The sequence below is a fragment of the Pan paniscus genome, chromosome 2, assembly GCF_029289425.2.
Source record: "Pan paniscus chromosome 2, NHGRI_mPanPan1-v2.0_pri, whole genome shotgun sequence".
Lineage (NCBI taxonomy): Eukaryota > Metazoa > Chordata > Mammalia > Primates > Hominidae > Pan > Pan paniscus.
Genome location: NC_085926.1, coordinates 95,640,640 through 95,654,294, shown reverse-complemented (window position 1 = coordinate 95,654,294; position 13,655 = coordinate 95,640,640). Strand labels below are relative to the sequence as shown.

The window sequence follows — 13,655 nt, the reverse complement described above, 5'->3', positions numbered from 1 at the left end:
ATTGTTCACAGACACTGTGCAATAACTTTTCTTTCACCTTATCTTCTAAGGAAGTTGAAAAATGTTGCTATTTTCTGGCTTCGAGGGCTTGGTACTATTATCCTCACATGAATTCTCTGGAATATTACCTAATAAACAAAAAACGCCCTTTCTTATCAAACATGTACAATGATAAATTTAGTCTGCTATTTGCTAAGCATGTAGAAATTTGTGCTATTTGGTGATTAGTGAGTACTGCCCACCTGAGAAATACCTTTACAGCAAAACCTGCAGCTCACATTTTAAAAAATACTTATTGTAGAATAGAAGGTCAAGGATCAACTTTTTCCTCAGAAAAATGAGAATGGGGCTAGAATTAGGATATTTCAGGTAAAATTATGGTTAATTTAGATTATAGAAAGGGCTGGAGTATAGGTATTACAGGTAATGTTACAGTTTAGTAATAAATATAAAATTTCAATACAATAAAATATGTTTAAAAATGAATAGCTCTGGTAAGAGTCCAGAAGTTTTTACTCTAATGAGCCCTTTGAGTTCACAATAGTACTAGTGTTTTAACTTAGAAATTCCTTAGATAGGTCATCAATATATATCAATACTACCATTAAAAAGCAAGAAGTGTTTCATCCTTGAAGTTTTCCATGTTTTATATTCATCATATAAATATATAATAGTAATAGACATACTAAAATGATTCAAGAAAGGTTATATTTTGAGAAACACTATTGCAAGCTAAGATTCTGTTTTAACATGACACCCTCACATGCTTAAAGGCTTTTCTTCTCTTGCACTCTAACACAACTTCTTGTTTCCTAGCTAATACATGTATATGTGATTAGCAGAAATGTACAGATAGGGTCCATTTTATTTTACATTGCCTTCATTTCACATATTCATGAATGTATCCTATGTTTCAGCAGTTTTCATATTCAAATGGGTGCATACTATTCTATATGTGGATGCTTAATAATTTGTTAATTCTCTAAAGTTAGACTCTTAGGTTGCTAACAACATTCTTTTAGTAGACATGAGTATGTAGTCTTACAGCATGTTTCTTTTTGTTTCAATTGAATAACTTCTTTGGGAAAAATTCATAAGACAGATTTTTTAAAAAGAATAAGGAACACATCTCTCTGTTTTTGTGTAGGCACTCACATAATGCTGAAAACATTATAGGAGTTCATTAAATACATGATGACTCAGACTTGAATATTAAATTATCTACAGAACAGTTTGGTCCATAACATGATGGCTGATTCATGATGAATATTTTCATTTAATTCCAATAAATAAAAAACTTAGAAGAGTAAGCACCTGTTGATATAGTGGTCAACTTATTAAATAATATGCTGTTTATTCAAATTATTCCTTGTATTGCGAAAATGTTTATTCTGTCTTTATAGGTTTCAGAGTGGAGAAAGAGGCAGTGATAGGTGGAGTTGGGTAGCTTAGGGTTAAGGGTTCACCTGCAATTATAACCAGACCTAGAGCAACAACAGCACATTGACTTAATGCAATATGGCTGCTTTTACATGAGTTCCTCATCTCGTGACTCAGGGACTGCACTTCACACTATTCACTTAATCCATGAAATAATTTTGTCGTGCATACACTATGTACATACCCTTGGAAGAAGAATTTACATAATCATATATTTTTAAAAAGTCCTGTCTGCAATTAAGCCTAACATTCAATGTGAACACATTAAATTAATGAAATAATTTTGATATTTAAAACATTTTTAAAGTGTAATTTTACTCAAAGGGCTATGAAACCTCAAATGCATAGACATATACTATATAGATATAGATACAGATATTTTGTGCTTGTGGGTAATATATATTTCTTTCAAACAGTCTAACTCCACAGTGTTAAGGACATTAATTATCTTTTGTCAGTCTTTTATTTTCAGTAAGTCTTCAATTGTTTTTTATTGATATGATTATTTAAACATAATAAGGCTGATAACTAGTGAAAAATATGAAGGAATGAAAATTAAAATTTCAAAGTAAAATTTAAAGTTGTAGATATGTTTGAACATTAAGAGGAACAGATGCAGAGCAACGATAATACTTATAAAGAATTTCCCATAATTCCCAGTAGTGTACCCAGCACATGGTTCCTACGGCCAGAGTAATAGACCCCTGAACCTTAAGAAAAGCCTGCTTTTGTGAGGAAGTAATCCAGGATCAGAAAATAGGTCTCATGTCACATGTCAACTGCAATTCATTGGCAGTGGTTGTCAAAATGTTGTCATGAGAAGGATGCTAAGGCAGAATCTGGACTCAGCAGGAGAGTATTGTGATGATTAGTAATATCTGCCATAGTGAGAAAAAGAAGCAAAACGTATTTATGCCAGCACCAGAAAAATTCAATCTACAGAAATGCCTGAGGACGTAATTCTGGAATTATGTGATGTTACTGCCATATTTTCCTCATTTCTCTATATTGTTGCTATTACTACTTTCCTTTTTCAAGCAATGTTCTTCAAGTGGCTGGGCATTGTGGGAGGGTGTTTAGGGGATATATGGACTATGTATTTTCTATTTATTCCCATGACTAAGGTCATATTCTCTACATTCTAGTATTTGCCTACTGGGACATAAAATAACAGGCTGCTCTCCAGTAAGAATTGTTTTTTGAATTTTAATAGACTCCATCTATGAAGTTTGACTAGTCCAGATAAAATCTATCTGGAAATGTGAAAATATACCCCCTTTTCTTAGAATCATATTTTTGAAGCAGTGTTGTACTAGCAAACATCTTGCCTTTCTGTGTGATTCTATGTTGTATACTGGAAAGAGCAAGGACTTGGAGTCAGTGGCCTTCAAATTCCTGATCTACTCATTATTGCTGTGTACTCTTGGGAAAGTTAGCCTCTTTATGTCTCTGTTTCCCTGTCTAAGGGATGGGAATAATAACAGTGAGGATTAAGTGACATAACCAATAAAAGCCCCTAGTACCACAACTGGCACATAGTAGGCTCTCAACAAATGGCAGTCATAGTTATTGTTGATAATATATATTAAGAGTTTGTATCAGTATTAATATGGATATTGACATTATATTATAAAGATCTTGTGCCAGCAGTTTATGGGAATTTTCTATTTTTCTTTTCTCTTTTTTTTAGATATGGGGTCTCACTCTGTTGCCCAGGCTGGAGTGTAGTGTCATGATCATAGTGCACAGCAGACTTGAAGTCCTGGGCTCAAGTGATCCTCCCACCTTGCTCTCTCGAGTAGCTGGGACCACAGGCATGTGCAACCATGCCTGGCTAATTTTAGTTTTTAATTTTTTGTAGAGATGGGGTCTCATTTTGTTGCTCAGGCTGGTGAACCCCTGGCTTCAAGTGATCCTGCCACCTTGGCCTCTCAAAGGGTCAGGATTACAGGTGTGAGCCACTGAGCCTGGCTGAATTTAGATTTTTCTAATGGCAAATAGAAGTTTCAAATCTCCTGATCCATTTTTCATATTCTGTCTTCCTTCCACAAAAGTTTGCTTATTATTCAATTTCAACATTGGTTTTGGCCAGCCAGTTATTTCTCTGTCATGAAAAGCATATTTAAAAGTGCTAGCAACAAGAATCAAAAAAAAAAAAAGTTGTCTATGACTTGGTGTATAGAGATAAACAATTTAGCAAATGCTGATTATGTATTGCCCATGTGACATTGAACAAAATCTTCTCAAAATAAGTAGAAAATTTTATATCAAAATGTTGGAAGTTATTGTATTCAGAAGATAGCAGTATTGGTGCATAATTCGCTAAATGGAGAGAGATAGTACTATTCAGTCTTACAGCATTATTCACAGTTTTTTAAAGAAGAGGTTCTAAATAATGGTATTGGTATGGGCTTTTCCCTACCTTCATGATTCACATATTACTGGAAACTAAGTGCTTTAAAGTTACAAGATAGACTAATATGTACTACAGAAGCTGGTAGTTGCAGTTGCTAAAGTCTTATAAGATCCCTAATTATGGCCCAGTGGGTAGTAACAATATACAGTACATAAGGTGTCTTGGCCTGGGCAAAGCATTATTTCTGAGGTAGCCAACATCTGGACAACTGCTGCCCATCCTGGGATGCCACATTTGAGCTGATAGTCAAGAAGCCCCTAATGTGTCAAGTTCTTTGTCAGTGACACGCTGGGGACCTGGAGCAGGGATTAGAAGAAAGCATTATTTTCCCATTACATTGAAACTCTGTCCTAAAGGATACTGACCAGCTGACTACAGCCTGGTGCACTCAGTAGACTTCCATGTGTGGAGTAATCAGGGGCGAGGGTTGAAGACAATGCAGAATAAATGTGTAGGACAATGTGGGTGAGGGTGGGGGAGGTAGGACTGGGTAAAGGGTCACCATGTAGCTATCAAGCTACAAAGTGGGAAAATACTTGGGGTTGAGAGCAGCTACAAGGCTAGTCCTGAGGGTTAGTGGAGAGGGAGAAAAAGGTGTTTTAAAGTGCATGGCCAGGCACTGCTCCAGATGCTGTTCTACACACAACCTTGGCCTTAAGCTGGGTCCTTTCTCCCAAGGGCTGTGCATGACATGACAGCTACAAATAATTATTTGAAAGGCAGTTATAAGGCATTATTGTAAAGAGAATGAATGTGAGGGTAGTTTGAAATTCACATTTATGAAAGGATAACTGTATATTAATACAGTGGTTCTGCAAATTAGTTTTTTACTGTTAGTTGGATTTAGGGTTATACTTATAATACTGCCACATTCACTTATATGGTATATCTACACTTTCTTGAGTAGGAGAGAAAGCAAGCATGTTGGGAACTGCACAGAGCTCTGAATATTCCCATGGGAGTGTGTCAGGCACAAGAATATTTGCTGCACCAAATAATGAAAGCCTTCTATTACCAACATGTTTTCAATTTAGGTACTCTGACCTTTGAGAGGAACAATTGCAGATACAGGTTTATGAAATTTCCAATATATTAGTATAAAATTATTATATTTTCAATATGTTAGTATAAAATTATTAAACTGTGGATTTCATGGCCTTCCTCATCCCTTTGTCACTTTAATTTCTTCCCCTCTTACTACTCTGTCAAGAGAAAGGATAACAGCTTCTCAGGTGAGTCTTGAGAAAAAAGCAATTAGAATGGAATAAAAACCATGGGGACCTAGCAGATGAGAGAGTAATATCAGCATATAAGTGTGAGAGAAATCTGGGGGTTGGGGATGCTACACAAAAGGAAAGTGCAGGAGAATTTAAGAAGAGTTGCAGTGGATTATACACCTGGACTCCTTTTCAGGTTTGAGAGATACAGGAGAAAAGATGGAAATTCTACATATGTCATGTTTCCTTAATCCAACATCACTCTGGGGCAGACAACTGGGCTCTGCAATTTGGGAGATAGAGAAGCAGTGTCACAGTTTTATGAGCATAAAACAGGCATTCTTTAGGTAATATTGCTATCCTTTAATCTACTGTGTCTCTTCTCCCTAAACAGTCTCAGTTCTCTGGAATCAGGAACAGAGTGGGTGGGTGGCAATTTGGGAGATAGAGAAGCAGTGTCACAGTTTTATGAGCATAAAACAGGCATTCTTTAGGTAATATTGCTATCCTTTAATCTACTGTGTCTCTTCTCCCTAAACAGTCTCAGTTCTCTGGAATCAGGAACAGAGTGGGTGGGTGGTATTGCAGGTAAGAGGGTGGAGCAGGAGAACCCATCCAGGCTGCTGTGAAAATGAGAACACTGATAAAGGTTCAGGCATGTGAACCTTAGAACACTGATTCTTTTTGTTTCTCAAACAAAAGTATATTAATGGCAAAAGCAGTATCACATATGTCTTTGTCAGAAATGAGGATAGCAAATCAGTCACAAAAACTTCGATTTGGTTTCCCAGAGATTAGACTTTAGAATTGAATCAAGATGCCAAGTTTATATAAAGCACCCAACTTTTGGCCTGCGTGCTGCAGTGCTGTCTCAGAGCTTGCCACTCATGGGGCTCTTCTGCTGGATTGCTGAACAGCCCACTAAATCACAGATCTCTGGCCCTCAGATACACCCTCTCATCTTGACTTGACCTCTGGATCCCTGTTACTTTTTGACACTTTCTCATCTTACATTCTTCATCAATATTTTCCAAATATGATGATCATTCATAATCTTGAAAAAGCAGAGAGGAAATTGTTTTATCTGCTTTTCTTCAAAAAGAAGGTTTTTACATCCTGCTTCTATAGCTATAGCACAGTCAGACAGCTTTGTTGATGGGCACTGATTGTGGATTCTGTTAACTCTATACCACAACAAGGGGCCCAGATTAAAGGATTTCAGTTTGTAGATGCCAGTATCCTCTTCCATTAATGCAGACTCACTACTAGCTCTTTCTCCTCAATACTACAGCATGACCAAGTCACCTCAATAACTCATATAAAAACAAAAACCAAGAAACATTTCCTCTAACTACTTTTCTTTCTCATCAGAGACAGGTTTCTTGAAAAAAAAAATTGGTATTATGTATTGCTCCTTTCTCTGAGCTTATATTCACTCTTCCTCTATTGTAATCTGTCTTACGCAACTGTATTGAAAATGCTGTACCAAAGGTTGTGTATGCACACCTGAATGTCTCATTGCTGAATCCAATGGAGACATTTCATGTTTTATTTTACTGCAATTTTGTGAAGGCTTGGACATTATACTCCTTGAAACTCTCTCCTCTTTTGGCTTCTATGATACTGCTCTTCCCTCTTTTCCTGATTACTTGTCTGGCTTCTCTTTTTCAGTTTCCTTTGGGTACTTTTTGTTCAGTTCATGTCCTAAATTAGAGGGTTTCATCCTTTCCACTATTTATATGCATTCTTTATACTCTCTGTGGGCTATCTTAACTACAGTTAAAGCTTCAGCTATAATCTATATGCTGATGATCTTCAAATCTACATCTCTAGTCCAGATCTTTTTACCTGAGGTTCAACCTATAAATATAACTGTCTAGATGTCCCACAGGCATCTGCAACTCAGCATGCTCAAATGGTCTCATTTCTATTCCAAAAACTTGTCCCTCTCCCTCTCTCTGGGGTAATACCATCAGCCAGCTTGTATAAGAAAGAAACTTGACAAACATCTTTGATTCTTTTTCTCCTCCCTCCCTCCATATTCAAACAGTGACTAAGATGCATTGGTTTTCCTAATAATAAATGTTATTATTACTTATTCTTAGGAAATGATAATAATAATAAAATTCTCTTATCTTCTGACCCCCAACCTCATTCCCATTTCAGAAGTCAAGCCCTGATCTTTTCTAGCTTTAGTTACTGAAAACATAAAACTGTCTCTGTTTCCAGTCTTGTTCCTTGTTTTGCACTCACAGTGTAAATCATCCCTAGAGTGATCTTTCAGAAATGCAAACGTAATCATGCTATTCCCTTGCTTAAAATCCTTCCATGGCTGTCCATTGCTTTCATGATAAAATCCAAAGTGCCTTTCCTTCCTTTACTGCTTCCTGTGCTGGACTTCTTTAGGGAAGATGGGCCGGAGTAATAGTTTAATCTCTAGCTATTTCATGCTTGGCTTCACTTTATTGAGGCTGCCAATTAGTGATTTAGAGGTGAACTCTTAAGTGCTCTGCTGTGAACTGAGGTCTGTTTCAAATAGTCCTTGAAGAGCCTCGGCCTTACTGTCACTAAAAACCTGCACTGGCTTGAACCTGTGATCTGAAGTTGAATGTCTGAATAGCCCCCAGCCATCCCCTGAGTGAAGAAGGTGAGCTTTGGATATGCACTGGTTATTTCTAAGTCCAATTTTTTCTAAATAAAGCAATATGTTTTTAACTTAATGATATTTAAAATGTAATATTTTCGGACATAGATGATAGTCTTTTTTTTTCTACTCTTCCTCTTATAATTGCTCTTCACAGGGAGGTGAGTAGATCTTCTTAAGTCTACTGACTTTTACAAAATGGTGTATGAGTGCCTCCATTTTCTTGTCTTGTTATCTGTTCTTTTCTGGTTTTAGGAATGGAGAGTAACAACAACTAGATGTGATCATATCAGCAGGAAATATTCTTCCTCTGGGCTGATTCACAAATTGCCCCTGTCTGGCTTGCCATTTCAAATTCAGGAACAGAACATAGAATAGGCAAGAAAATTAAAGGGGCTGCACACACACACACACACACATACACACACACATGCACACACACACACACTCTCTCTCTCTCTACTTCTAAAGGTAAGGAAGGATCAATCAATTTTAAAAGGCTATGTAAATATCAAAGACCCAAACAGGAAAAGATATACACAAAGTAATTCAGAAAGATTAGAGAGAGAGAAAAGGAAGGGGAATCTGTTATCTTTTTTTAAAAGAGTCCATTTTTACTTTAATGTTAATAATTCTTTTTTTCAGCTGATAAATGAAATATGGTTTCCACAAAGTCAACAACTAGATGGTTATCAAGGCATTTTTTTCCTTTCTACCTGTTATTATTATCTATAGCCTGAAAGAAACCATAATTGTCAAGAAGAAAAAAACTCAACATTATGCCTCTTACACAAGGATGTCCTCCACCAGGGTGTGAAGGGCACTGGGATTTCGGATCAGTTTGTCAAGGAAGCTGACAATGTCAGTAAATTTTGGTCTGTGATTTCTCTCCTTCTGCCAGCAATGGAGCATCAGTTGGTGTAGAGATGCTGGACAGCCCATGGGAGCTGGAAGTCTGTACCCTTCTTCAATGGACAGAATGACCTAAATGCAAACATATACAGATTACTCTCTTATTTTTAGGCAGTAATACATATGCTATGTTATAATTTCTTTTTTTACAAGCAGAAGAAGCCAAAATAATGGTAAGCATGAAAACTACTTGTGAGTACAAGGACCTAAATAAGGATAAATACAAAAGCTGTGAACAAAAATTGCAAGTAGCTCCAAAGCATCTGCTCACCCTATGAGAGGAAAATATGTTTTAAACATGTGCTACCAGTATAGAGGAGGTTAAGTTCCCTACAACCTTAAGAAATAATTTTTTGTGTGACTTAGCTGGAACATCTCAAAACCCAAATAAACATCAGAAAGTCAGCATTGTGATTGATGCATTTAGTGCAAATAACATATAACAAATGTCTTAAGTAAAAATTTTAAGAAAAATTCTGTTGAAGCACTGATTTCTTGAGTCATTTTTTATCCTTTTATGATAATGTCAATGTGTACCCTGTTTCTAACCATCATCCCTTCTTTCTTCATCATTAATTTAATTTCTATTCTCTTACATTTAGCTTTCCCTTAGTCTGACACTGACCTGATTATGAAGTCATACTCCTATACCTCCTAAGGTCATTTAATTCTTAAAATGCTATCACTGGCTAGCTTAAGGCTATAGGGCAATAGGAGCATTAGCTTGAGTGTCCTCTGAGCTAGTGTGCTTCAGCAGAACTTCTGTGATGACAGAAATGTTCCCTTTCTACAACATGGCAGCACACAGTCACATGTGGTTAGTGAGCACTTGAAATACAGCTACTAGAATGAAGAAACTGAATTTTCAACTTCAGTTACTTTTAATTAATTTAAATTTAAATGTATATAGCCACATGTGTCTAACAGCTACTCTATGGAACAGTGCAGCTCTCGGGAAATGTATCTGTATAAGATCCCAAAGTTAAGAGTAACAAGATAACAACTATTTTTCTTGGTACTTAAGGAAATCACAAGATAAGGCAGGAAATTCATCTGTTTAGTGTATGATCCACCTTCCTAGCAATATGATAATACTGACCCTGAATTTATGTAGCCTAAGTTTTCATGAAATGTTCAAAAATATCCATGTGAACATTTATTCTTATCTCCAGGGAAAAGACAAAAGAAAGTGTTTATTGTCACCATTGTTGAGTTTGGAAAACGGAGGAACAGACTAATATTTAAAGACAGGCAAAATTTAACTTCCCCCTCCTCTGTCCCTCTCAAAAAAACAGAAATATAAAAATGCAATTTGATTTATTTTAAAATTTACACTATTGGACATGACTAACACATTCTTAATTTATGTTAGAGGCTGTTTGTAAAAAAGGAAGAATATGTCTTCACGAAACTCTTTACTGCTAAGTTTTAGCTTTTTTAGTAATAGGGAATTTCTCATAATCCCATCATTGTCTTTTTGACCAGACCACTTTAGCCTGTCAGGATACTAGCATTTTTCTATTCACTTTATATTTTATTACTGAACAGGATTTTTCTCATCTGCTTTCTGACTACTTTCACTAGCAACTAGGCTTGGGTTTTAAGATTTCGTTATGTGTTTTATTAAGGCAGGATGTGTGTAAAACACTTGGAATGCATTAAAACTATTGTGGATAGCTCAGAGAAGCAACTAAGAGAAATAGCATAGAATTCCATTTTAAAACAACATTGAAATCCCACTCTAGGAGTGCTTGATAGTCAATTTTCCAGTTATCTAATTATAAACGTATGGAATAAAATAGGTGACAAGTGAGGTTATATTCTTAGAAAGAAATAGCTTCCTTTATTATCTACCATGTGCTATGCACTTTGCATATTTTTATTCATTTACTGCTAAAAATAGCTCAATATGGTAGATATTATTATCCCCATTTCTTAAATGAGACAATTTAGACTCAGAGGAATAAGGAAACTTGCCTAAATTCACATAGCTAGTAAGTGGCAGGGTTGAAATTTGAACTAAATTCCTTTTAACTTACAACATTCTCCTCTGACCACTCCCCAGAAATGCTTTTTAGTTCTCATGATATAACATCTTCCTCTCCAATTTCTTATCACCCAATACAATTTTAGTAGTGATTATCATGCTATCTTTTGTCATGGCATCTGCTATTTGGACTTCAATGTTTTTACTTGGATCCTAAGTTTAATATTCTGGGTAAATAAAAATTATTTATTTCATAGTTTGCACAATATAATCTCAAACTGAACAGAGTCATTTCTTAATGCCTCTGAGTCTTGTGCATGTATGTATGATTGCATCCATAACATTGTACTGTAATTTTTTCATCTGCCTTTCCTCTAAGGCTGTACATACCTGAAAGCAGGAATTATACTTCTAAATTTTCTATGCTTATCGTTTAGTACATTGCCTGACACATTAATAAATATTATTGACCTAAACAAATGCTATTAGAAGAAATTTTTGGATTTGTCTTGATAGAGGAGCAGATTCTTGGAAAACTTAGTGTCTCAACCTATTAAAAATAGATTCAAAGTATAAGCATGATGGCATTTGAAGTCCTCTCTGAAGAAGGTGTTGATTTAAAAACTGCTGCATCAAGCAACCTTGTCCAAAAATGATCTCATAAACTCACTCTGGCTTTCCTGGACAAGGAGCCAGATGAAACTAGAAGCTTGCTCTTCTCTAACAGGTAGGTACTTGACCAAAACCCAGCTTCTTGTAAGACTTGTGGCTTCTGCCTCCTGTCCACAGGGTTACTATTTTCCACTGGCCCCAGGTCCTTAGCTTCAGACAACTCCTGTAGACAGTTGGCATCCAAATCTAGAATGCTTAGCATTAAACAGGTTGCTTACGCCTCTTGACAAAGTTGCTCTCATGCATGCCTTGTAAGAGTGATGAGCAGGTAGGTTCCCTTGCCTGGAAATTTTACCCACAATGCATCCAGTAGAGCATGTGGTCCCGGCCTCTCTGTGGGGACAGTGGGAGGATCAGAAGACTCATGACTTTTTCTTGCTGACCTCTGGCTTATAAATTTCCTCAATTCTTTAATTTACAGCCTTGCGAAATCTGTCTTGAGCCAGGGACAGGTGCCAAACACAAAGGGACCCATCTTACAGGAAAAGAGTAACAATAACAGCAAGAGTGACAGTGATAAAAACAGATTATTAGCAATTATTGAGAGCTCTTGAGTACTTTCAAGGCCAGTTCTAAGCGATGTTCATGTGTTAACTCTTTTAATCTTCACAATAACTTTATGAGGTAGGTATAATTGTTATCTCCATTTTACAGACAAATAATCATAACAAGAGGTTTAACCTGCCCAAGATCACACATCTGAAAATTGTCTTCAAAGGTAGTCAAAGAAGAAACTTATATTTTTTAAGCAATTCACAAAATTGCTTAAAAGATATATGTTTCTAACAGATTTTTAAATTTATTCATCCAAACGGATAGATATTAAACACTTAATATGTACTATTGACCATTCTGTGTTCAAGGGATAACATAACAAGTCAGGTATATCTCTGTCTTTAAGAAATGTATTAACTATTGAGAGTGACCAGGGACTATGAATATGGGAAGTGCCACATAGAACAGGCTGTTATGGGAGCATGTGGGAGAGGTACCTAACCCAGCCTCAGGAAGGCTTCTTCCAGGAGGTGACTGAACCTTAAGGGGTATGTGAAAGGGTGCAGGGCCAAGTGCGTGGGTTGAGGAAAGGAGATGTGATCTAGAATGCAAGTAGATTTAGGTGGCTAGAATAGTCTTCAAAGAGAGGAATGGTGAGTTTTGAGGTTGGGAGGTTACGTAAAATTATGTTTCTTGAGATCATGAATGATTTGGCATGATATAAACTTAGATTTTATGCAAAGGGGAAAAGGATTTTAGAGAGTAAATTATATTAGATTTCCCATTTAGAAAAGCTCACTGTGGCTGCAGTGTGGAGAGTGCACTGGGGAGTCAAAGGATCCAGGAAGGAGCTTTGCAGTGGTCCAGGCCTTAGTGGAGGCAATGGCTGTGGTGTTCAAGAAGTGAACTGTTTTGACAGGACTGGGCTGAGATTAGATGTGCCAAGTAGAGGGAGGAGATAAACAACTTCTAGGATTTTGGCTTCGTCAGCTGGTAAAGAGAGAGGACAGAGGAGAAGAAGCAATTCTCGGGTTGGAGTGATGATGAGTTCAATTTTCTATCAACTTTCTGGTTTCAGATTCAACATATATACCTTTGAGAGTTTATTATGTGTCAAGTTCTGAGCTAGGTGTTTTAACACAGTTTACCTAATTTAGGTCTCAAAATACTTTATTATTTGAGTATGATTATACACATAGGTAAGAAAACCAAACCTCAAACTGATTAAAAGGTTGGGTCAATATCACATAGCAAGTAGTTTCATGAATAATAGATTAATATTATCATCATGGTAGCCTCTCGATCACAGTAATGGTAGAGAAATCTGTCCTGAGTCTTGCACCACATCTTGACGCATTCCCCCAGAATTAGATCTTGAGATCTCTTTGTGTGACTTATATACTCCGTGCTTTCACTATCACCTATCTGCTTATGGCCTCCATATCTGCAGCTCTAGCTCAGCTTTCTCTCCAGATTTCTATATTTATCACCTATAGGATATATCACTTCATAAAGGTATCTTGGATTTCTTTCGTGCAAAACTAAACCCGCTCCTCCTTTGGGATTTTTGTCCTTTAGGAAGGGTACTGCCATTCTTCCAGTGATTCAAGTTAGCGGTCAGGGAGTCATCTGGGCCTCTGCCTTTCCTGTTGCTCAAAATTAACTCATCATGCCGATTCTACCGCCTTCATAAAATTTAAATCTTTTTTCATTCTGTCTTCAAATGATTTATTTCCCATTTTGATCACTGCAAAGGCCCCCCATTAGTCTCCTTGCTTCTCCTTTTCCTCCACCAATCATCCCCCACGATGCAATGAAAGCAATCCTACTGAAGTGGAACTGTGATCATGTTCCTCCCACATCTGAAATTCT

At 36.6% G+C, this 13,655-nt stretch overlaps 1 protein-coding gene across 6 annotated transcripts in view; it reads right to left on the bottom strand.

The window, feature by feature from the left end:
• Positions 1-13,655, bottom strand: part of EPHA6 (EPH receptor A6) — a 955,687-nt gene that overhangs the window by 20,538 nt on the left and 921,494 nt on the right. For all 6 annotated transcript variants that reach the window (XM_034956977.2, XM_008975358.3, XM_055110176.1 and 3 more), the window contains one exon: positions 8,508-8,701. In XM_034956977.2, coding sequence (XP_034812868.2) covers positions 8,508-8,701 — 194 coding nt within the window. The remainder of the gene's footprint in view (positions 1-8,507; positions 8,702-13,655) is intronic.